This window comes from Haliaeetus leucocephalus, unplaced genomic scaffold (assembly GCF_000737465.1).
Source record: "Haliaeetus leucocephalus isolate CR32 unplaced genomic scaffold, Haliaeetus_leucocephalus-4.0 Scaffold636, whole genome shotgun sequence".
NCBI classification, from domain to species: Eukaryota; Metazoa; Chordata; class Aves; order Accipitriformes; family Accipitridae; genus Haliaeetus; species Haliaeetus leucocephalus.
In genome coordinates, this window is record NW_010973072.1 from 111563 (window position 1) to 137230 (window position 25668).

The 25668-nt window shown below is 40.2% G+C and overlaps 1 protein-coding gene across 3 annotated transcripts in view; it reads left to right on the forward strand.

Annotated features, from left to right (window-relative positions):
* The window catches only part of ADCY9 (adenylate cyclase 9), an 88870-nt gene that overhangs the window by 54383 nt on the left and 8819 nt on the right, over window positions 1-25668 (forward strand). For all 3 annotated transcript variants that reach the window (XM_010578351.1, XM_010578352.1, XM_010578353.1), the window contains 5 exons: window positions 4151-4368; window positions 9103-9205; window positions 12235-12443; window positions 20268-20427; window positions 23422-23570. In XM_010578351.1, coding sequence (XP_010576653.1) covers window positions 4151-4368; window positions 9103-9205; window positions 12235-12443; window positions 20268-20427; window positions 23422-23570 — 839 coding nt within the window. The remainder of the gene's footprint in view (window positions 1-4150; window positions 4369-9102; window positions 9206-12234; window positions 12444-20267; window positions 20428-23421; window positions 23571-25668) is intronic.

Here is a 25668-nt window from a genome sequence, read left to right on the forward strand (position 1 = left end):
CCCCCTGCCCACCCCTTCCACCAGTTGGCTGCGTACCCCTTAGCCACAAGCTACACCTGTGTCTTGCCAATGTCTTCTGCATTGTTGCTCTAAGACAGTCATTTCTGTTCACATGCACAGCTGAAATTCACAGCCTTTATGTTGGTTTGCATCCTTTTTCTGACCAACAAATATAGTGTCTTACATATTCAGTATGCTGCTGCCAAGATTGCTTTCCTTGCCTGTTGCTTAGATATTCTCACTAAAGCCACCTACTTCCTCTACAATACCACACATTGCCTGTTTGTCATCTTGTTCGTGGCCTTCGTAGCCTCTCTGCTCTGCCTGTTGCTTCTCACTCCTTTCTGAATATTATGCTCCTGCCCAAATGCAGACTGGATACCATTGCTCATCACCTGATTGTTATATTTTCAAATAAGTTTAATGCTTTCCCTTGTTGGGGAGAATCACTTTATAAACATGCTCAGAGATAGCTATCTTGTTCTTCACGTCTGTCTTTACAACTCTTCTTGCATATAGAGCTAATTGGAAAACTTGCCAGCACTTATTCTATTGATGAGCTACTACATTAATCTGTGTTTGTCCCTCTACTCTCTGTCTGTGTTTGACCTGTTGTCTCTTATGCTTAAATTGTAAGCTCAGAAGCAGGGACTGCCTTACTGGGCTGAAATGGTATGTGACACAGTAGACCACGTTCTGTGCCAGGGTTCCTAGGAAACAGCCTAAGAAAAAAAAAAAATAATAATCCCTTCAGCCCTGAGGGAGATAGAGCAGAGTGGCCAGGAGGTACTAGTCTCAAAACAGCATGAGATCTTTAAGACAGAAAACATTGTGGGAGATCTGCCCAGGCTGCCAAGATGGTATGTGTGAGATGCTTCTTCCCCAGGCTTCCTCTGCCCACGTGCCAGGGATCTCCAGGAACCGACTGCAAACAGAGATTTTCCTTAGGTACCAACCACCTAGTGTCATATGTTGTCTTCATCAGAATTATCCTTTAAGTTTCTTCCTACTACAGCTGTATTAGCATTCATGTGTGTTAATCAGCAAGTCATCTAACCTTGCTTAGAAGAGGTCTGTACAGTACTGAATAAAATGTCTGTAATTTCACTGGAAGAAACATGCTAGTGGAGACCGAATCGCATGTCCTTCTTTGATTTGGTTTAGTTATTGCTAAGTCAAAAATTGGAGCAGTTAAGTGGCTATCCAGTAAGTCTGGGATGCCTGTTTAACTGGAAGCTTAAAGAACAGCTACATACACAAAGTTGCCATGGCGTTTGATTTCCAAATCTTCTTTGCAGTCTCAGCTTTCTTAGGAAGAAAAGCCATAAGCTCCCTCTACCCATTTCTGGAGTCTGTTCCCTTCCCATGCCATGTTGCTGTGCCTGGCCCTGTAGCACTCATGTCCCCTGTCCTTAGGCAATGTTAATGATGTTAACCACGTCCTTGGACCTTTGTGGGTCCCAACAGACTCTGGAGCCTCCCTGTCTCTTGATGAGAGGAAACTGTCACATGGTGCATCAAACCTGAGTGCTCAAAACAACCTGTACAGCCTGTTGCCATCAGAAACCACAGTAACATTGGAGCTAACAACATTTAATAAATAGGGATTTTCTCCTTACACACAAGCAGTTTCACACTGTAATCCTCTCCTGTTAAGATTAACAGAGTGGAGACAGCACAGGAAAACCTTGAGCTGACTGAAGGGAAGAATTTTCTTAGGGATTTGAGCTTTTGCCAAGGAGCTAAAGAGAAAAGGCCAAGAGAAGTCCATGCTGACCTTCTCTGAAAGAGCAGAAATTTTTGCTGCATTTTTCAGATGAACTTGAAGAACAGAGAGGGAAAGCAAACAGTGCCCAGAAGTCCATATCTTTTATTTGAGCTGCTCATAGCAGAAATTGTGTTCTCTCAGTTCCTGCTTTTCAAGGAACGACATCTGCTGCAAGGGGTGAGGAAAAGAAGGAAGATTCTTTACCAGAAGAAAAAGAGAAAAGGTGATAACTATGACCTTAATTTTTTTTTTTTATTTAATTTTTTTTTTTTTTTAGGCCTCAAGTTGTTCTGGGAAGTGCTCTGAGCAAATATAGTCTTTAGCATAAATTAAAAACAAACAAACAAACAATGAAGACCCTTCACATCTAGCAACTTGTTGGACAGTTCTCTTTGGTTTGCCTTTGTTAATACGCCTCATTTCAAAAACAGAGAGGTTACCCTGGCACTGCAGCATGTCTTGTGCTCCATAGCTGTATTCCCTTTGGGTAAGCTAGATAACCTGTTACGGTTGCAGGAAGACTTGCTCTGAAGCTGCTGAATGTTTTCCCGTAGAAAAGAAAGTGGTGACCTTTTATGTGGGAACTTCTTGTGCCTCTGGCTTATGAGGAGAGTGCCCTTCGGTCATTCACAAGGGCCTCTCTGGTCCAAGGGGTTTTGGCCAGCTTTTGCTGAGATATGTGTTGCTGAAATCACCTTTCTCTTCTGTTAATTATGTTCTTTAGCAAAACATTGGCAGCACACCAAGGTAACTACTAAATTTCCTATTCTACTTTGTCAGCTGCTGTCACTGTGCTGTGAACACCTGCAATCTGCCAAAACAACTGTTGTGAGTGGTAGCAGAGACTAGACTGGGAATCCTTTCATCTCCTGGCTCCCCGCATGTGGCTCTAGGGGCTCACACCTCCATCGGGGCAGCCCGCAGGGTGGGGATCCTGCGTCCCTCCCAGGCAGGAGGAAGGGGAAGCACAGCCCACCTCCCTCCTGCTTTTCCTGTAGCTCCCAGGGAAACATTCCAACACACCTTGTTATGACTTTAGCTCTTGAGGTCTTGGCAGAGATAGGGAGCCAAGCCTGAGTGCTTTCTGACTCTTCCCTGCACAAGGTGACGTTCTGCTGCTGCTCCATTAATCTTGTATCTTCACTGGTTGGGTCTGCACCTTTCACTATACCTGCCTATATTCATGTGCCTCATTTGCTTTACAGGATACATACACAAAGGAGGTTGAATTAATTTTGCATGGGCAGCCAGAAACCAGATACTTCTTTAACTAAGTTGATTTTACAATCTAAGTAACATATTTCAGTGCATGGTTGGGGTGGTGATGATATTTATGGTATTTATTTATGGTCACTGCAGTGGCATCCAAGAATAGTCTTCTGGAGGAGCTTGTCACTGCTGTGCTGACTGCTGTAAAGGCAGAAATGAAGAAACTTCTGTCATGAGTGGGTTTCAGGATGAGGATAAATGATACATGATAAATGATAGGACATGGTGGGGGGGGAGATTAACATTCAGATATGCTAAGTTTGATATATGTTTGCATTTGAAAATGATCCTGACTAACTGCAGTTCATTTTCATTCTAACCATATTTAGGTGTCTAATTTTTTTGGAATTGCTTCAGTGCATATTGGTCTATATCAAACAAAATGCAAAAGAAGGAACTTCAGCTTCCATGAAAATAGAAAAATTTTTGGTTAAAAGTAATTTGTGTTCTCGAATGAAAGCAGAATTGATAACACTATGTACCTAAGCTGTGTTGCAAGCTGGTGTCAGAATTTAAATGCACTATTAATTAATACAAAGCAAAAGAAAACTGGAAAGAACTAGTTTGTCTTAGTGAAGAAAATGTAGTTTAATTTGTAGGATAATTTTTTTTTGTAGGATGATGAGATGCACAAAGGGCTGTTCCCACAGGTAGGAGAAAGGAGGAAGCTCTGTCTGGGAAAGCATCAGGGCTGTAGTGGTCAGCAGAAGGATCAGCAAGGGCTGGCAGAGTAAGTTTTCTCATGACCTGTGGAAAGTTAGCACAGTTTAAGTAAGTATTTAAAAAGCTTTTTAGAAGAACCTTGACCTTAAGATGCATGAATGAAATTTGGGCTTGTGGTTGGTCTTCATCATGTGCGTGAAAATGTACTTGGTTTTCTGCTCCTTGGAAACTTGGTACATAAAAAGCAAAAAGACAACACCTGAATAGGCATACACTTACAGAAGAGGTGAATGACTTCAAGGCAAGTGGAGTTAGGTCTTTGACGTGATCAGGTAAAAGTTCAGTTTGTTGAGGGAAGAACTTCTTTCAACTTTTGCTCCATGAAATCTCTTCTGTCTGCTTTCTCAACCACTGATGTTCCCCATGTATGTTTTGCTTTCTGTCATTCAGGCTCCAGGAGGACACAGTCCTAAGACTCAAAATGGACTTTTGAGTCCTCCACAGGAAGAAAAGCTCAGCAATAGTCAAACCTCGCTTTATGAAATGTTGCAAGAGAAAGGAAGATGGGGTGGAGTGAGTCTGGATCAATCTGCTCTCCTTCCTTTGAGGTTTAAAAACATCAGAGAAAAGACAGATGCTCACTTTGTGGATGTGATTAAAGAAGACAGGTAAGGAAAATCAAGCTGTACAGTGTAAAATTGTATAAAGGCGAGAAGGCAGTAACAGGGGTCCCATATCTTTAATCTTTATTTGTGTGCTTTTGTCTAATGTCAATAATTATTGTTAACATATAACATGTCATATGTTTTCTGATCTTAGTCTATATTATGCTTAAAATACAGTAGGAACTTGATGTCAGAAACATTCTGCTCAGGAATATGTAAAGCCAGGGTTTTCATCATTTCTGTGGTGAACAGTCATTCTTCAGTCAAGTCTTTGAAAAGGAAAAATACTCTTTTTAAATGACTTGTCATGAAGTTGAAATCTTATCTTTACATTGAAACGTCCTCTTAATGCACATAATGCGTACCTTCCTCTGCAATTAAAAGTATAACATAAAATCTGAACCACAAAACTCACATTTTTGTATAGCAGAAGAACAACATCTGATAACATTGCGTGACTAACTAATGCCTAAAAATCATACTGGCCTTGGAAGCAGAATTAATAGGAATGAATTCTCATGGACCTACTACCTATCTACAGCATTTTGTAAAGTTAGATTCTCTCTCTGTTTCAAACAAAAAACTTTATTTTGGGCAGGGGAAAATAAGTTCTCTAAAATTCAGTAGTCTGTCATTTTTGTAAACACACAACCATATCTCCCTTATTATGGTAGTGACTTGACTGGATCAACTAAACAGATAACTTGAGTTTGCTATTATTTATGGCTATTCTTATTTTTGCTTCATTGCTTCCACTCAGATTAGGGGCATTTTATCTAAATATCCTTGAAACTGTATGCTCGTATAGAGCCCAGGCTGCTTGGAACAGGGACGCTGTCATCTTAACTGAAAACATGACTAAAGGAGGGAGAAGTGAGAGGGAGGGACACCCGTCCCTCTCCAGTCTCTTCTCTGGATTTTTTCAGATTACTTTTCTCCTGTAGCCACCTTCAATTAACATTTAGTTTCCTTTTTTTTTTTTTTCCTCTGTGTGTTCTGTCATTAGTGGCTGACAATAAGTGTTTAGCTGATATTTTAAAATATTAGAAGATAGAAGGATTGAGGAAGTCCAAATGTTGGCAGAAATCAGCAAGAACTAATTTGATTTTTGTTTAAAATGTAACTAGCATGCTGCAAATTTTAAGTTGTAGAAGTAGCTTAATTTATGCCGTTAGTTTGCTGAAGCTCTGCTCTGGTTTGCTCAAGCTCTGGTGTTCCTGGTGCTTTCCTCCTCCATTTACAAAATGGATAATTCTTTCTGATTTGGAAAAAGTAGGACCGTGATTTGATATCAGTCAAAGCTTAGGCTTTTTTTTTTGGTCTCAATTAAATATCATCATCACAATATTAAGTGGGCCATTTCTTGTTGCCAGGGAAACTCTCTGCTGAGTTCAGTTCATGTAAACATAACTTTCCAAAAATAATCTTCTGATTAATTAGGTCTATGCAAAATGGTTTAAGCCTACCATTTTACATTAATCCTTTTTAACATTTCTCAGTGTGAAGTTATATATAATAAGTCATTTTAAAAGCATTCTTGATCCCCTACTGTAAAACATAATATATTTTTGGTCTTGACATATCTAGTATCTGTGAGGATGTTTGAATGGGAAATTTGAGTTTTCTCAGGGAGGTGGGTAATGTCCAAACTTCCCCTTGGTCATCTTCTGTGAAACCCCATTTGCAGCAATAATACCGGAGTTTCGCTGCTTTGGTTTTATGTTACTGCAAACCCAGCAGCAGCAAAGCATGAGCTTCCCCTAGCATTGGACAGTGATTTCTACTGTGGTGCACGATGTTGGTGTTCTGATCTGTAATATAAATTCCTATTAGCAGAAAGTACCTAACCCAGATAGGGTGATAAGGTGCATAAATTAATCACACAGGCTTCCTGTACAGCTGGGAAGAATTAAACATATCCTAGGGGGATCCGGAGCCTGTACACTGCATTAGGAAGCTGCCTAGGGCTAGCCTGGAGGAGATGCTGGACACTGGTGATACTTTTTAATTTCCCAGCCTCTTTCTAGAGTTTAGGTGCGTGGCTTAGAGTTTCATGAGTGGCCATTGGTCTCTTTGCATGCCGAGATTTCACCTTGGAGCTGATACCTCAGCACAGTTCCAGTTGTCTTTAAAAATAATAATAATAAAGCCAGTGTTAGCACGGCATGTTTGTATTATTGCACTATACAAGAATCCTTTTCATAGAAGTTACCAGTTTGCATCTTCTTACATTGATTATATATATTTGGCAATCAGTGTATAGTTTGAGCTTTGAGTCTGGCTTTACTACAACCATAATAAAAATACCATGCTTTATTCATCGTAATCTGCATGTTACTGTGTATTTTAAAAGAAAACTAGTGTAAGAGTACAAAATGTTTAAACTTAATTTCATTGGGGATACCCTCAAAGGATTTTCACTTTTTAGATTTTTGTTTCCAAGAAAAATTACATATTCCTTAGGTTATAAACCTTTTGAAGTACAAGAAACAAGTACTTATGTGCTGATCAGGACAGTACTTAAATGATCTCTTTAGACTTACAGAGCAGAGTCCCAGGGAAATACGAAGCTCCCCCCAGAAGCTAGGTTCTGTGCAGCCTTCATCCCCCCTTGGGTCAGTTTCCTGTTTAAATACTTCTAAAATTTGTTTATCTCCCACTTCCCAGTCTTGCTTCATTCAGGGAAAACAGAAATCACTTATGCTGGGGAGGCACAGCACCTCCTGGGAAGCAGATTATGTACTTGACTGTGTTTAGTCAACTAAACTGGGATCTTCCTCTTTGAGACAGACAACTATTGACATGGAGCTGGACTGGCACGGTACAGCTGGCTGACATCAGAAATGCTGCTTTCACCCTGGTTTTGTCATGTTACACCTTCTGGTTTGTGCTGCTCTGGCAAACCAGATTGTTCCTCCTACATCCTTAGACCATCGCAGCTCCAACACAACGTCACCATACTCTGTTGAGCTTCCTTGGAGGAAGAAAATTAATTCAGCAGTGTTAAAAAAAAAAAACAAAACACAAACAAACTTGCAAAATTCCTATTATAAGATGTTCTCAGAAACATCTAAGAGAGGTGAGGGGAGGAAGATAAGGAAGAAGGAGGACTCAAGTGAATGTGTCCTGTCATTCCTTCAGAGTATCCTGATGTTTTTAATATATTGGCTAAGGTCAGAATGTTTAAAGGTTATCAAGTATCTGCCATATTCATGGTTGAAGTCCTTTGTCTTCTTGAGCTTCAGTCTAGGAATGTGTGTTTGGTTCCTCTTGCATCTCAAGAAAAATAATGCTTCCCACATGCCATCTTGTGCTGGGAGCTTGTACTTCCAAAAAGGTCTTTGCCAAGTGTTCTTAAAAAATAAACAGAGAAAACACAAAAACAAATGCCCTCAAAGAAAGAATTCAGTCACAGACTAGCTCTGTAGGATCTTTCAACTTCTTCATCTGCTTGGAATTTGATCTCATGTGCATCTCTGGTTTTTGCACAGTTATCAACTTGAAAATAGCCCACTCTAATTGTCGCTCTGGTACTACAATATTCAAGGTGGGAGTAGCACTTGGAAAGAAGCTGCCCCATTTCAGATTCTACAGCAATTTTAAAAACAGTTAGTTCGCTGTAAATAACAAGTGGAATTGGTTGCTTGATAATGAAAGGAGGTCCATAGCAAGAGTGTGTGTTTTGCAGTCTCAGATGAGAACTGCACAGAAGAGAGGGTGACAGGCTATCCCAGCAATAAGTGGCATAAGCAGGCGTGACCTTACTCTGCAACCATTGGGCACAAGGCACTCAGTGCTCTGTAAGTCCAGTCCTTTCAGCTTTTTGACACCACCTACTCAAGAAAGAAAAGGTTTGCAGATCAAGTACCATCGATGTTGTTAGAAAACTTCTTTCATAAACCTCTTACAACTAATGTAAAACTCAAAAAATGTTCTATTTTTGCTCCAGAGGGTGGGGAATAGGAACAACTTTTAATCATTAAGGCCTCTTTTATCGTTTTTTTTCTGCACCTGACACTGGAAGAGAAGGTGAAGTGGTGCATAAAGACCCTCTGGTAGATGCTGCCTCCTGGTTCGTTAGTCCTAGTGAGCTAGTTTCATTATTTTTCAGTGCCTTTGTTGATGATTCTGCTGATTTCAAATCTTCTGTTTCAGAAGTAAATGTAAGCTATCCATCTCCTCAGGTTCTGTTTCTCTGCAGCCCGGATCGTTAAGGGAATGTTCCCAGCTGAGTTACTTGAGTTATTTTAGTGTCTTTGAAATAACAAGAAAGTGCTGTTTTCTAAAATGGGCAATGTTGGGGTTTTTTTCCTTAACAATTTGTTACCTTTGTCATCCTTGGCTTGCTTTGAACAATAGAATTCCACCTAAGACACAAATATCCAGCAGCCATGCATCCCCCAAGGTTGTGCCTCTGTAGCAGCAATTAGCCTTTACTATTTGTTGGCTTATACTACAATTATTCTAGTCATCTGCAGTTATAGCTGTTAAGTTTCTAGAAGGACTTGTTAGTCTCTTCCTGACAGTATAAAAGTTTGCTCTGTCATTTTTTTGTAAAGTATTTCCTTTGAGAAAGTGATGTGGATAAGGGGGTACTTTGGTGACTGTGAGCAAAGAAAAGCTACATGAACTTCAAAGCTGAGCGCCAGCGTCCCTAGGAACAGAAACCATGGAACAGGGGGCTCTGAAAGAGTTCCAGCTGAATAAACTGATGTTGGTATCATCTTTTCTCTTTAGCCTCATGAAAGACTACTTCTTTAAACCGCCTATTAACAAGCTGAGCCTGAACTTCTTGGATCAGGATTTGGAGATGGACTACAGGACAAGCTATCAGGAAGAGGTGTGTTTCTCCTGATGTTGATTTCCTTCTGTACTCTGCCTAAGCAACTGTCTGTCATTGTTTTCAATACATTTCATTGCAGTTGATGACAAGGGTCGTGAAATGTCAAATGTGATTTACTACTTGGTATTGTTGCATCTGAAAACAGTCCCCTTTCAGTTTACCTGTCTTGTGCCATGCCCTGAGTCTAGTCCAATGTTTAGGCTGGAAATACATTTTCACAATCCACCAAGACATACTAATTACTTCTCACCTGCCTTTTCTCCATTTTCAGGATAATGTTTTAAGGCTTTAGGCAGGCCAGAGAACCATGCTAAGATTAAAGGACCAAATGCTATTTGCCTTCTTATCAAACTTTGAGAATGGTAACTTTGACTTTGATTCTTGTTCATGTCATAGCGTCATGATTATCCCTGTGGAACCCAAACCTGCTCTGAACTCAAATGTTCTAAGTTCTGTAAGTGTGCTGCATTCAGAAACAGGCAGTTCAAAACACTGTGTAATGGTAAGGAACAGTGAGTAAATTGTAACAAACTTGGTGCTTTCTGCAGGATTCTGCACTGAGCGTAAAAGTCCTTAATCCCCTTGGGGGCTAATAGTATTGCAGGCTTTCCATGTCGGTAGATATTCCTGCCTGGTGGTTTTAAGCAAGATGTTTTAAGTTTACCTATAGTGACATTGGGTGTCAGACTAACTCAGGCTATGTTTCCATGAGTAGCTGAAAAGTTGCTGCCAAAAGAGGGAGTTTGCTCTTCCCGCCTTGTTCCTACTCCTCTCTGCTCTTCCTAATAGCTCTGGTGCTTATCAGGCTTCCCTGCTGTGAGCCAGTTTGTTTTACTAGCCTAGCATAAAATATTCATGTTTTGTTTTTCTGTTTGGGGCTTTTTCTTTTTCTGTCTGGGTCTGTTTTCTGCTGTATTGAACCAGCAGCTCACAGAGAGGTTGGCAAGCACCAGAGTCAGTGCAAGATAAGTGTCCGGCAGCAGGAAGGAGAATGAGCCCTTCCCTTCCAGTAGCGTTGAGCTATTAGTTTGGGTCATCCATCTGGCAGAATTGCATTGTGATAAATGTAGGTGTTGATTTCTTTTCTTCCTGGTATGTCCTGCATCTGAGGACAGGTAGGATTTCTGCTTCTGCTGCTTGTTGCTTTCTGTTCATGAGCTGCTTTCTGTTCTGGGCAGCATTGTCACATTGTCCTTAGCAATAGCCCCTATTTGCTTGTTTTCCAGTGTTTACAAATGAGCCCTAGCTTACTTTTTTAACAAAGGGAAGCATAGTTGTGTTGCAATTCAGTTTGATCACTTTGTTCCAAAACGCCATACTCATCCTGCAGCACTGTATTCCAGTGGCATCTCTCTGAATAAAGCTCGTGTAGCAACAACAGGGGGAAACTTCTCATGGGATACAGCCTGCAAAATTTGCACGAGCTCTACAGAAAATAGTAAATCAAGTTCTTTCCAATTGAAAGATTGGAAAGAGAAGCGAAGCAGTGATAGTCAAACATATACAGATTGACCTATTAATGTGGGTATGTAGGAAATTCATAGAAGGAGCAGGAATGTGGTCTGTGCGTTTTGTTAGTGGCAAGCTATTAATTTGAAAATTATTATGTAAACCTCCCTGGAAACAGGAATCTTCATTCTGTAATAGTAACTCTGCAGCACTGGGGCAAAACCTGTTAAAGCCTTAATATTAGCATAGTACTGGTCCAAAACAACAACAACAAAAATCTTGGGAGAGCGAAATGATTTGTCAGCACTGCCGGTTATTTAATTGTCTTGCAGTAAACTGTTGCTGAAAGTAACTTCCAACACCACTGAATTCACCTCTAATTACACAGTGCCAGCTGCATGCTTGGTTTGTAATTGTTCTCTGTAAGTGGCTCCACTTCCCAAGAGCTTGCTTAGCCTGTTCTTATTTGGAAATTAAGGCACTACTTAACACTGTTAGGGCATCCTTAACATTGTCACTTTAGGATACAGTGCTGCTTTCCTTAATTCAATTTATGTGACTGTCTGTGTAGACTAACAGGATTCTGCTACAGTTCAGATTAAAAGGTAATTTTGGCACTGAATGATGCTAACTGAATATATTAGTTTGCAGAGAGGTACAAATGAGGAACAAGTTCATCTCCCAGTATTGCTGAGTGCGGATAGTGTTCTGAGGAGCAGAAGAAATTTCTGAATTAAACCAGAGTACAAGACTGTAGTAGTATTCAAACTGGGCTACTTCATGGTGATATGGATAACATACTTTCTGTTTTTCTTTGGAACTTGCTTTCTGTGGTCCCCTGGGCAGATATAAACACTCATAAGACTGGGCTATTCTGAGTAAGCCAGGATGTGGAGCTCATGATCTAGTTTTCAGCTGGACTGGCCAAAGTAGCACACAGCACAGCTGCACAAGCACTGGGGCCAGGACAAGATGGGATGGGAATGTGTGGTAAGGGGTTACAGAAGAACAGTACTTGCTGTCCTGGGCTCTGATCAATTCAGATTACATAGAGTCCCAATTGCTGCTTTTAATCTGGTCTGAAAGGGAGATGTGAACTCAGCCACAGTTAACTAACTGTTCATGTAGAGTGGTGTTTGGAGGGTTTTCTTAACCATTGGAGCTAAAAGGTTTATTGTAAAATCTATTATTATTTTAAATGAAAATTCTTGAAGAAAAAGTCTTATAGCTTTATCTGCTAGTAGTTATGGAGTTTATGTTTCTTTACATAGAATAGGCAATTTTCATGTGGTTTGTTTTTGTATCATAGTATTCTGTAAAAATCACCCCAGACCCAGGGGCTGTGCTGCCAGTGCCTTTTTTCAATACAGACTTATTCTCAGGGAACTGTGATAGCCATTGAACTACCTCCTCTGTTTCTTGTTTCAATACAGTACTTACGTTGCATTGATGAAGTGGCAAAAAGATCTGTGTTCCTTTATTTGTTTTTGTGAGCTGCTGTTTATGGTACAATTGAATTCAGCAAAATAGCATTTATTAATTTTCATCCCTTCCCTCAATCCCTGTATTCCACACAGGTTATAAGGAATGCTCCAGTGAAGACATTTGCCAGTGCTACCTTCAGCTCGCTCCTGGACGTGTTCCTCTCCACCACAGTCTTCCTCATACTCTCTGTCACGTGTTTCCTGAAACATGGGATGGTTGCATCCCCTCCACCACCTGCAGCAGTTGTGGTGTTCATCATTGCCATCCTGCTAGAGGTGCTGTCCCTTGTCATCTCAATTAGGTAAATAAAACATAAGAAAGTCTTGAAATAGCAGTGACAACTAAAATGGTGGCTGGCTTGGGAACATTTTGTTTGACAGCATCCCAGGAACTCACTTGGATGATCTGTAATATTTGGAGAACAGCGTTAGTGAAGCTAAGAAGGCTTGCGGCAGATCTTGTGCAAAGAGAAGTCTAGCTACAGAAATTGCAGGAGAGAAAGGTGACTCTGATCGAGGCCACTTAAGGAAACAGAACCTGCATGCCATGCCTGCCCCTGCTTTTATTGTTCCTTGGGATGCCACACACAACTGGATATCTTCTCCCCTCACAGGGCCATCAGAATGAGGGAATTCAAACAGAAAACTAATATCTGTCCTTCAAAAAAAAAAAAAAAAAAGCTTTAAAATTCCTAGATAAAAGTACGCCATTCTGGTGTTAAAACCTGAAATAATTTATCAGATATGCAAAGAGCAGTTCTTTTCTCAAAAAGAAAAAAAATTTTAAAAAAATTACAAAAGTCACATTGCATCTGTCCAGAATTAGTTTTCTTAATCTTCAAGTCTCATGGGTTTAATATTCAAATAGTTTGTGTTTTCTGTTTGACACGTAATTGGAGTTCAGCATTTCCCCCAAGTCCTGGGCTGCATGACAGTCAGATGCTGCTTGCATAAAGGGTGGCTTCACAGGACTGTGCTCGGCGGTGCCACCCCCCATACTGCCTCTTTGCAGCCAGCAGCGAAGAATCCCCCGTCCCTGAATTCTTATACATCCCTGCCTCTCCTGTGCCCTTGGAGGTGAGGCTCAGCTGCAGATGCAGATACGTGGTATTTAAGAATGACTCCTCATTCCTGACTTGTACCCAGTCACCCAGAGGATGTGTGTTCTCGACCTCTAGGATGCTGATGGGCCTTACCCCAGCATTTTTAACTGGTCAGCGAACGGTTACTGTGCGGTTCCTTTGTAACGTGGGGTTTCCCCCAGGCACACTGGAGCTACTAACACATTCAAGTATAGCAGAAGACTGCAGTTGTACATGCATTCAGTAAAGCTCATGCTCTCCTGGGTGTGTTGTCTGATTTATACAGATACTACATGTAACCTGTTATTAACCAAGATGATAGACTACTAATAAGTTGTTTGTTTGTCTATACTTGTGAGAGCAAGTTTATTCTGCCCTCCTCATCCCCTGTTTTCACTGCCCTTCCTTCTGACACAAGAGCATGTTATAAGGGCGGTGTGTGGAAACACATCCCCTCACTTGTAGTTCTGCAAATCTGTCAGGTATGTGTAAGTTAAAATGCTTTTGTAATTACAAGTTAGAAGCAATTTTGCTGTTGTTTCAAAAGAAACAAGAGATTGCAGTTTGCACTCTTTTATTTTGACTTTTTGGGGTCAAGGTAAAAGATACTATATTAGTACTTCAGTCGCTGAAGCAAGCTTGGAACTCAGTGTGCATATAAATGTATGCAAGCATATTTACATGAAAGCTGGCATTTAGGAGTAGAAAGATGTCATTTATGAACAGTGGAAATGCTTTTAAGGATAGTCTTTCTTAGCAGATGTATTTGATTGTTGCAAGTGTTAAGACCTGTACTGGGAGATGGTTGAACTGGTAGGACTGTCATTCTAGTGCATCCTAGAATGTTGCTCTGTCCTCTCTCTTGCACCAGAAATGCATTTTCCTCTTTGCAGAACAGTTTCTGTACTCTGTCTTGGGTGAGGAGGGAAGCTTTTTTTGTTGGTTTAACATGCCTGGGCAGCTCTTTCATCACACCAGGCAGGAGAGTAGGAAGGCAGCAGTGAGCAGGTGGTCTGGGTTTAGTGGCCATGGCATTGTATCCTTGAATTTGTTCAGCTCTGAACAACTGAACCATCACTTTGCAGAAGAGCTAGTATCTGCTGTCCAGATATGTTTGGAGAAAATTTGCGTTCATTCACCTGGTAGGTGAATTTTTACTCTGTTTTAGTATTTTTCAATTCATTATTGTTCCCACTTGGTTTTCCAATGCTACATTGCATTTGCCTTTTCTTATTTTGTATATTTATAAAAATTACTGCTATAATCTTAGAAAATTTTATATGTAGGTACATATGGTTTTACTTCAGTCCTGTTCTATGATTGGTGGTTTATGGGTTTCTTAAGGAGATGGAAGATTATTTTTTTTTTCAATATGCTATCTATATAGTCAAGAATTTGCAAAGTGGTTTTGTCTTTCTGGCTGTACAGAGGTTTAGCTTTGTTGCAGCAGTATGTTGTTGAGAGCCATGCTTTCTGGTAGCGAGCCTGGGCCATTACTGAGGTGAATTTAAGTGGTTTTATAATGTTTTCTTAACACTATTTGGTTTTGCCACTGACATTTCTAATATTGTCATGAGGCTATGTTGGCTTAAAGCCCAAATTTACATTCTGAGCTGGCTTGGATGCCTCTTTTAAAGTCAGTGAGATTTAACAAGCAAGTGTTTCAGGATGACTCCTAAGTCTTAGAAGTATATATATTTTTTTAATATTAATCATTCTTTTGTGCTTAATTCTGATTTGAAAAACAGGTTGGGAAGCATCTCACACTGTGGAGAACACCTGTAGCCAGCCATCAAAACTCACATCGTCCCACCTTGGCGTAGTAATAACAAATTTTCAATAAGCACTGTATTGACAGCATGCAGGACTGTCTTTATCCTAACAGGCACTCACAGGAGGTTTGGGCATGCATCCTGCACAGCTACTACGGGTGCAGGTGATCGGTGGTTGCTAACACTTGCTGCACTCATTGGAGTCAAGCTGACAGTTGAATCTCAAGACCCCACAAATTCTCCTGGTTAGTTTGGGAAACAGGAATCACTGTACAGGATAAGCGATTGCTGCCCTTCCCTGTGCCCTCTCTGTCAAACTGGCAGTTGAGGAGTGGGGACATAGGAATCAAGTCACCAGGTATCCCTTGCTACTGTAGCCCTTGTTGTACAAGTGAGATGTGTCTCTCCTTTCTTTTGGTGAGAGGGAAGTGTCTGCAAATCACTCTGTATTTACTCCAGAGTTACAAGGAATTGGTTCTCAGGAACTTGCTACCATGGAGTCACATTTGCAATCTTTCCTCTACTAATGAGACATAATTTGTATTTGGCTTAACTCTGATCATCACATCTAAGGTGAATCTCTTAAAGTACAAAACAGGATCATCTCAGATCTGAGTAGGTCTTATCCAGGGTACCTTCTTGAAAATAGCATCATACGATACACCAAAAAAGAGCAGTCTTTGTAGATGAAAAATCTCAGAAGCTTTCAGGTAGGTTTTCAGTTTTAAATGTAATGGCAATGGTGTATGTGGGGGGGAGTTTTGTAGGAAAAGGTATCTGTTTTGGCTTGGAGGGGTTTTTTTGTTTTGCATTTATAATATGTATTTACTTTATAGTAAATACATAAAATATGCTTTTGGGCCCCTCTGGTCTCCACAACCTGAGGCACACACTTCTGTACAGTTCCCTTGAGCAGAAAGAAGAAAATCGTCTTTTTCCTCTTCAAATCCTCTTCAAAGTGAGGACTGCTCACTCTGACCACTCGTTATGCACAGAAACAGTGCAGAACTTCCTGTGCAGAAATGTCATCCCAAATGACAATCACAGAATACCACCGAGATATCTTAAGGGAGGAGATTGGACTACAATGCTGGGCACAATCCCAGAATTTCAGGAAAAGGGATTATTTTAGGACCAGAAAATTCTTGCCTAAGTTTTTCATTGTATTTTCATTATCGTGATGCGAAACACCCTGCCTTTAAATTAGTCTAACTTTTAATTGAATCCAGGACTCTGCCTAGGAAGTACTCGCTACAGCTCTTGTGGCTAAGTCCTTCAGTCCAGTTGCAGGAGTGGGAGAGGAGAGCACTATCACTGCCTGTACAATGAGAAACTACTTTAAATTTAAGTTCTAGAAGAGCAGAAGTCCTGATGGAGCAAAGCTTACAAAGGAGAAGCATGTTTGGAATCCTCTGAAGTGTCTGATAATGAATTATTGGAGTATCTATAGATGAGGATCCCACTGTTACCACAAGTGCCACTCTAAAATTAATTGTATAAAGCTGCACGTAAAAATTGGTGCTTCATTTGTAAGCATGTGGAAGATGTCATCTCCTGTTCTCTAAACGTAGTGCCAAGAATGTTCTTCTGCCCACTTGAAATGTGACTACTTTGACTTTCATGGGTTCAGTTGAAGTGTAAAGTCCTAAAATTCTGCTATTTTATAAAAATACCTTGGGACACATCATTGGACATAGAAGAGTGTGAGATTTCACTTGGGATTATTAGGAGTGCTTCTGCAGGAATATAGGTAAAGACATCTGCTCACTATTTTAGCTGTAAATACAGGATTTTTGTTAACTAGGTACTTTTGACATCTAGTTCTTGTTCTCAAGTAAAACTTATTATAAATAAACTTGTTTTAAAAAAAAAAAAAGTGTTGATTTTGATAGCATCCTTCAGTGAAGAATTCTGGGTGAAGTGATAGGCCAGAATAGTGGATATTTCAACCCTGTTCAAAAGAGTGGGAGCTCTTGAGTTGATTGATGACTTTAGAAGGACCTTTCTAGAGAGCAAAAAATGTATCTTCTGGATGAAGAAAGCAAGTACAATCAAAACAGTAGAATGGGAAACTGCTGTTGTCTGACTAAGCAAAACTGCCCTTTTCCTGGTACTTCACCTTCCTAGGCTCACCGAAGTAACGCTCATGGTCTGTCCATAGCTGAGACCCTGTGGCCAGCCAGTTGGATCTTCTTAAATTCCTAATGACCGGGAACAGAAATTGTTTTCTGCAACTAGAGCTTAATGAACAGATTCTGTTAACAACATGACTGATACAGAGTATTGATGCAAGGGAAAACAATGTATTCTGTTTGTCTTTATTTATTTCTAACATCTGTGACTTTGGTATTTAATATCCACCAAATCGCTGCTATGCCAAAAGCTTTTGATTTGAACTATGGGAATTGATTTTAAACTGCCAGTAAATACAGAAATGATGGTAACATTCTCCATTACCCATTAATCATTTATGTCAGAGTTACTAATTTGAACTCCAGCTTGTGTAAACATCTTGGATGCTTTAGCATTTAAGCCCTGTTGAGCTACCCACTGACACTGCATTATTTACTGATACTGCCCTGTAGCCATTAAATCTGTCTGCAGCTCTCATTGCTGTCTGGATTTAATGCACTTCTTATTTCCTGCGATGAGAAGGTTGTGCTGTATTCACAGGCTTTCGCTGTTTTGTGATGGATGAGTTTTCAATCATTTTAATTCCAGAGTGCAGAGCATCGTGATAAATACCGACACCCCCCCCTCCCGTCAAATGAAAATCAGTGCAAGAAGGTAAACGTTATCACGAGAAATGTGGTAGCGACCTGGAATTTGTGCTAGCTTTTTTGAAACACACAGCTGCCTAAATAAAGAAGCGTCCTCATCGCAGGATTAACTGATCAGGTTTGCTGATGGATTTGTTGCTATAGTTCCCACAAGAATTTGTCCAGGCATGGAGGCTTGGAAAGGAAAAAAAAAAAATAAATAATAATAAAAAAAAGCTTTCTGCACCATGGAGTCCCTGTTGTGTGGGTTGGGGTGAGAGACATGAGCTGCACTGGGTATCTGCCACGCTTTGTGTGCCACAGAGTTGGTTTCTGCGCCAGTCTGCATGGGAGCGACAGGGAAGATCACGGAGCGCGTGGGCAGAGGTGTCGCTGATCTGCCTTCGGAGAGACGGGCTTCTCCTGGCTCTCCACCCAGCCACCGGCGGGGAGCACGGGCACGTAGGTTAGCCCGGGGAGTGCTCTGCCTTAGAGCCCAATTCGGTTTCCTTTCTCACAGTTCAGCCATGTAAATGTTAATCCTAATTCATAGGCTTTGGGAGAATTGAACTTTATTTTTAGAGACATGAACTTGGGTGGCATTTTCAGAAGTACTCGATACTGGGCTAACTTGGCTGCCGCTGAAGACAGGCATAGCTCTGTCATTGATGGTAGAGGCAACTGAGTTAGGACAGTATATAATGCTTCAGAAAACCCAGTTCTTACTCGTAGAGCTTTTTAAAAAAAATATTTTGCTTTATATACATTCTTTTAGTTTCTGTGCTTTGTTGGAAATTCTTTTTTATGGTGGAATATAGCTATAATTTTTGGTGTAAATGAAAGGCCATTAAACTAGGAAGTAGCAAATCTGTGAGCACCCTCTCGTGGGGTCCGGATGTATTACAGCGTTCCCATCCTGTTACCCCAAATTTATCTTTTTCTATGCCTTTAAGTATAATTTCCAGATTTTAATATGTTAAATTGGAGAAGAGCTCTTGAAGCTTCAAAAAAAATGCTTGAGCTCACAACAGTGTCAGAAATCTAGACCAGAGAATTAAAATATCATTCATAAACAATACATATTTAAAGGTGTGGAATAAGTGTCAAATTCACATAAAGAACTTTAAATTTATCCTGTTTTGTATCAGGCTTTTATCCAGCATAATACCTTTTATTTTAGACAATTGTGTTAAAAAATCAGTGGATATCTTTTCTCTTTTTAAAAGATATAGGAAATATGGAATCATTTGTGTAACTTTGGAGATTGTGAATTTCATATTTAGTGTATGTTGTATTTATACTTTTTTTTAGCTGTGAGCATCTCTGTCCAAAAAAAAGTAGTAATTATCTACTGTTTGGGCTCTGCTGTAGTCCACTGTTATGACAGCAGAGTTACCTGCCTAGACTGATTCCAGTAATTACATACATCCACATGTAATGGCTTTAAATGAAGCTAACTGTACTATGTTACCTTTTTATGTCTTCATAAAAATAATTAGAACCTTGAACAGCAGTTGCAATTTTTCTAGAGTGACTAATGTTTTTGAGCTTTAAGAAGGAAGTTATCCTGAGGAGTTGTTTCTGTAGATAAATAAGTTTTCTGTGCAGTGTCCTCGAGCATTAAGCATCCTTTTACCTTTCCTTATTCATTTTAACAATTAGAAGTGCTCTCATTTAAGAAGTATCTCTGTTAAGCTGCTTTCCAGAGCTCTTCCAGTTGGCTCCTTCAGCACTTCGCAGGTTTGGGCCGTCGTTTTATCAGCAGCTTGAGGCAAGAACCGTTCCTTCCCGCGTGCCTTGTGCAGAGCCAACTGGGTTGCTATGATAGATACCAACAGGCGAGCGGAGGAGCGTGTCAGCTGCCAGCTGGCCTCCGAGGTGCTCATCACAACTGCTTCTCGGGCTCTGCTGCCTGCTGAGGGTGCCAGCTCTCAGCCCACACTCTTCTTCCCCTTCCCTAATGAGAGGGAACGGAGTCTGATTGCAGACGGGAACTTCTGTCGGGGTGGATGTAACTGGGAGAACTGGTTTCGACTGCGGTATAATGTTAAGACAGCGTGGATTTGCACAGCCTCTGGGTGACTGTTAGCGGAGTATACAGCCCTGCTTTTCAGACATTTCTGGTGTTATTTCAAGTAATTTTTTTATCTTGTAAAAGCTCCCCTTCTCCCCACCTGCTTTAAGGCTAAATACTTATGAATGGAGAGAAGTCTTTCCTATGCTTACCTTCCAAGTAAATGAAATTTGGATTTCAGTTTGTTTTCTCAAAGCCCACCATCCCACTTGCTCTCCCTCCCTTTGCTGACACCCCTTGCTGGAGCAAACAACCAGTCATCTTTCAGCGAAGGCGGATTATTTCCTGAAATTGCCAACAGGTGCTATGGCATGTAGTGTGCTGTGATTGCTCATACAGTCTAAGTGAAGGATTTGAAGTTATGTTATTACAAGTAAATTAGATGTATGAAGTGATGCGCTGAAATTAATGCCTTGATCTGTGATTTCATTTGTTCCAGAATGGCGTTCTTTCTGGAGGAGGTGATGACTTGCACTAAGCGTCTCCTGGAGGTGATATCTGGCTGGCTGCCTCGACATTTTTTCGGTGCAATCCTGGTTTCTCTTCCAGCTCTTGCAGTTTTTTCACACTTCACCTCTGATTTTGAAACAAATATACATGTAAGTTGTCGAACTCTGTTTCATAATCTGACGGTTTGGATCTAACAAAGCTTGTTGCTTGCCTGCCATGTTCTTTTCACCTCCCTCGTGCTTTACATCTGTTTGATACAGATCCCTTAGAGGGATAGGGCTTTTGTGTATGATGAAATGCCTAGTTTGTTATATAAATACAGTCACTTTCTTATTTGAAAACTCTCATACAAAAGAGGAGAGGGATACCTATAAATGCCTGCCCACATGCATACTTTTTTTTCATTAGACCAAACACTTCTGCAGGTGTTTATTCTAGATAATGCAAGTAGTGTATCTCAGGCTTTTCATTGCATTCATTCTAGTTTTGATTTAAGAGTTCGTAGTCAGAGATGCTGTGTATACTTTAAAACTTTGCATGCACGTTAGTGAATTTCAACAGCAAGAATAGTATTAGCAGCGGATGTTTTTTCTTTGCAGAGTTAGATGGAGAAACTCGAAGGAGAGAGTTCTCAATACATAGAAAGGATTACCCTGCAGGGGCTGCAGGAATGGTTAGAGGAATGCAATAGCTGTCTTCTGAAAAGGAATGAAAAGCAATTGGCATATTTAGCCCAGTCACAAAAAGGTCCACAGGGGATTTGGTGTCTCCTTTAATAAGAACATTCAGAAGGGGGGGAATGAGGGGTTAAATATTGAGGAGGGGGAAGGACAGTTTAATTTAAAGGCTAACTGTAGCATAAAATCAGTGCTTAAAAACTGTTCGTGAATAAAATGGACTGGAACCAGAGATGAATGTTTCTCTGCAAGTTTCTCTTATGTAGCACAGTGTATGATCCTTCCTTTCCAGGATCTTCAGGGAATTTTGTTTCACAAATCTCTTGCTATTTCAGGGCCCTGGGTGTAGGTGACGACCAGATCCTCATCATTCTTCCTATCACAGTTTATTACTGGGTGTTGGGAAGTGTTTGTTCCATGGGAATATGTGGACCAGAAGTTCTTTGGTCTTTCCTGTTTTAAACATATATTCCATGGTTATCACAGTCACAGAAGAATGTATCTGATGTTCTTTCACATCCCATGTTTAAAATCATTCTGCAGCTTTTACCTTTTGTGAACTTCAGTTAATTATTTTTAAGCTGTAATTTTTTTTTTTCCAGTTTAATGATGGTCTTTCTCTCTCATGACTACCAGTAAACTAATTGTAGGAATGTTTTCCTCACACTGAAGGGAGCTGAAAACCTTCAAAACTCTCAAATCTGTCCATTGATTTTTATATCATCTCATTCATCACCACCCATGATCATCTCTCCAAATGTTTAAAAATAATGTTGGAAGAACGATTTTATTTGTGTATTCTCGATACCTGTTCAGATCAGGTTGTTAGTCAAAATGCTTCAGGCAGCAGCAGTAAGATGGCAGTGTTTATCACCAAACTGAGAATGAACTTTGCTTTCTTTCCTCTTGCAGGTCCTCCAGAGTCGTGGGGTTGTTGGCTCACTCTCCAAGAGATGTCCCAACTCGTCTTGTGCTCAGTGTTTCAGCAATCATGGAGCTCTAGGAAATGGAGTCAATCTATAGAGGGTCAGGTAAGTGTCATATTTTACTATGACATGGTTTTGCGAAGTTTTTTTTTATTCATAGCATTTTATACCCTCCCTGGATATAAAATAATTAAAATCAAAATTAACAAAAACAGCAATAAAAAAAAAAAACTTTCCAAAGCCATGCATACATAGTAAAACACAGCACTTACTGACCCTCTGTAGGCTGGCTTCATGCTGGGGCATCACTTGGAGTGAGAACCAGTGCTCTGCCACTTTAGGAGACCTGAAATGGGGGGAAAAAAGTAAGTTTAAATTATGGGTTTTTTATGGACAATTCTGAAATTCCATTTATCCATTTTTGAGTCATTTAAAAAAACAACTGTGCTTGTGGTTTAAAAATGGTAAATTATGTAAGGGTTTTTTCCATACACTGTGTCTACTTCTGAATCACATGCTTATTTGTTATGCTACAGTATTGCTAATCTGCAGTCTCTGCACTTCAGCTGTAAAGGAAATTTAAAATGAGAGAGAATGATCATTTGATACTGTGAAATGCAGTATGTAGCTAGAACTGAACTCCATAATGCAGTTGTGGAGTCTCTGTTTTAGCTTGGATGGTCATGAATATTCTTGATAAAACCAAAATTTGCACATCAGCTTGAGAATTTGGACCACTGTAAGATTGTATTCGGGGAAATGAAGACATTCTGGGTAACATATCTGTCCTGCGCTTCCTTTTCTTTATCCAGTAAAGATGTGGAAAGGGAAAGGTTTTTTGAGATAGGACATTTGGAACAGAAAATCTAAAACTGTTCTTTCAAATTGGCACAAGTGGTGGTGTTGCCAAGCATCAGCTGACAATGACTGATACCTGCCTTTTGTTATCAAACCAATTTTTTTTCTTGTTTGGATTCACCTGTTGCTGTCCAGTATGATAATGTCCTCTAAGAAGTGTTTTTAAAAGTAGGCAGTTGGGTGAAGTTTCTGAGGGTGAATGTGTTCCATGTTTTCAACGCAGTGGAATGTTGATATTTAGTTTAAAACAGACAGGGTCTAACCCCAGCAACTGAGAGGAGGTTACCATGAATATTTACCTGTTTTTCCTCCTCCCGTTTTTCCTCCTCTCGTTTTTTTAACAAGAAGAGGCACTGAGCTTTTTGTAAAGGTAAGCTGAAGGTATTGAAAATTACTGAAATAATGGTTGTGTAATGCAGTAATACAAAACTTCATTTAGGGAAAATTGTGACAAACTACTTGTGCTACAAGTTTTCTTGCTCTTTGAAGGGAAGACCTCCATCTTCAAGTGCTGTCTCCTGATACAGACACTGTGAGGGATTACTTACTGTGCACATAATACAGATAAAATTAGATACTTCTCTTTTGTATCACACATTCTTTAGTTTACGCCAGCATTTATGTGCAGAAGGGCTGTAGTCAGCAAGAAGAAGCTAACTCGCGCTCTCTCTCTTTGTTGCAGTACACCATGTTTATGTGTTGCGCGATTCTGATCACCATTGTGCAGTACTGTAACTTCTGCCAGCTTAGCTCCTGGATGAGATCTCTCTTGGCAACCGTAGTAGGAGCAGTGCTTCTCATTCTGCTCTACATCTCCTTGTGTCCAGACAGGTGAGCATCACACCTTATCACTCATAGGCTGTGTTTTAGGTGGACAAATTTCGTTTTCTCTGCCAGTAAAGTGAGGATCTAATGCATGGGATTTTAGTATCTGCCATGACTTTCTCCAGCATCTCAAACTTAATGATTTTATTTGGGAAGACTTTTGCTTTTTTTTTTTTTTTTTTTTTTTTAAGGATTTTGGGACAATATCTGAGGGGCCCTTTCCTGTAATATGTTTTGAAATGACACTGTCCTCAACTGATGTGTTTCTAGGGCACACTTATTCTTACCAGACCCATAGAACTGCCTTTCACTGTTTGTTTGAAAATCTATTTTATTAAGAAATTTCTGAGGCATTTGGTGGTGTCAGAGAGCCCAGTTGTTCCCCCACACCCCTCTGGAATTATTTTTGCCTGTAGGAACCATGTATCTTTCTTCCACCTCCTTCCTCAAGGAGTTTTCCACTGTGGAAGGCAGGTGCTTAGCTTTAATAGGATTCTAATACGCTGTTTCCTTTCTCACTTTCCTGCCTTCTCAGAGGATGCTGCAAGACAGTAACCGGAGGAATCAAGTTAATGCCATTTCTGTGCAATAACCTTAAGGCTTTTCAGTTTTTCCTCTGATAAGCAATTTTATCCATAGGACAACTTGTTTGCAGTGTTCTCCTTCTATTTGCTTGCCAAGAGAGTCAAGGGAGTCCTTCCAGCCATCCACTCCTATTGTCAAAATTTTATAATCAACTTGCACTTCTCAGTGGCTTAAGAAATATCATAGCCCTTGGCACTCTTACCATAGTGTAGACTTTGCAAAGACTTCTTATGCTAGATTATTCTAGTTCCTAACCCTTTTTCAGAGGCCTGCTGAATCATATGGTGAAAAACAAGAAAAAAAACCCAAACAAACCCCAAAAAGAGTTTGCAGACACATGTTTTGTGTGAGTATTTAGCTTTTAATCCCCTCTTCAAGTAAATTCAGTGGTCTTTTTTAATCTTGATCTAATTTATGTAAAAAAAGACAGGGAGAAAAAAAGACACCCCGTAATGCCTGTTCACATCTGTAATTTGGAAGTGGCTGTAAGGGTTGTAGGAAGAAAGTCTTTCCTTGGAGGAAAAAAAAAGACTTGGAACTGGGTCATGGCTTCTAGATCATATTAGACTAAAGAAAAATCCCTTTCTTGTCTGTCTGCAGAGCACTTGGACGAGGCATGCAGGACAGTTCTTTCTAGCTTCAGTGGAGAGAAGTAGTGTTCAGTTTCTGGATGCCTCCCCTTTCTCATCTTTGATTTGTCCCTTTGGTTTTAGTTGTCCACCTCACCTAACATCGTCTCTCTTCCAGCATGCTAAATGACCCTCTCCCAGTAAGAAAGCTGACTTTCCACCAGTTGGCTTTTTCTTTTGTAACACGGACACTTTCACTGTCCAACCACCAGCTTCACTGAGAAGTTAACCCCAGGTTTGGTTTTTCAGGGAAGTTAGTGAAGAGCAAACCCTTGCTGCCAGCTCTTGACTCCCTGGCTACTTTTCCATAATTTACCCCAAGCAGGGGTTCTTGCAGCTCATTAAGCTATATGTGTGCTAGCGTGTCTGCATGGAGCTAGCGTGGCGTTAACTAGATGCTGGTTCACAGCAGAGCCTTTTAAAATAGGGCAATGTAATATATTTGTAGTACCAAAAGTCTTCATACAAAGGCAGGCAGTCAAGCCAAAGCATGAAAAAGGTATAGTGGTTGACAGTCCCTGAGTGAGTGTTTGAACAGACCTCTGTGCATCCATGTCAAAGGCATTTTGTCACAGAAGAAAATCAGAAGGTCTGGTGCCATAATTGTAACTTCTAATTCTTTACTCAAAGACAAAATTTTAGAACAAATTATATGGGCTATTACTAAATCAGCTCACGCATAAGCTCTGTATTAAGACTTTGCAGAAAGACAGACACAAAACTTGGGATTTTCCCTACATTTCAACTTTATTAAGTGACTAGGAAAGTCTGTTCCTCAGCAGAAAGGTGGAGACCTTGCTATTGTATCAGTTCATAGCATCAGCATTTGCTGACTACTAAAGGGGTGGTATGAATGTTAAAGAAACATTATCTTAAGAAATTTTGCTAAT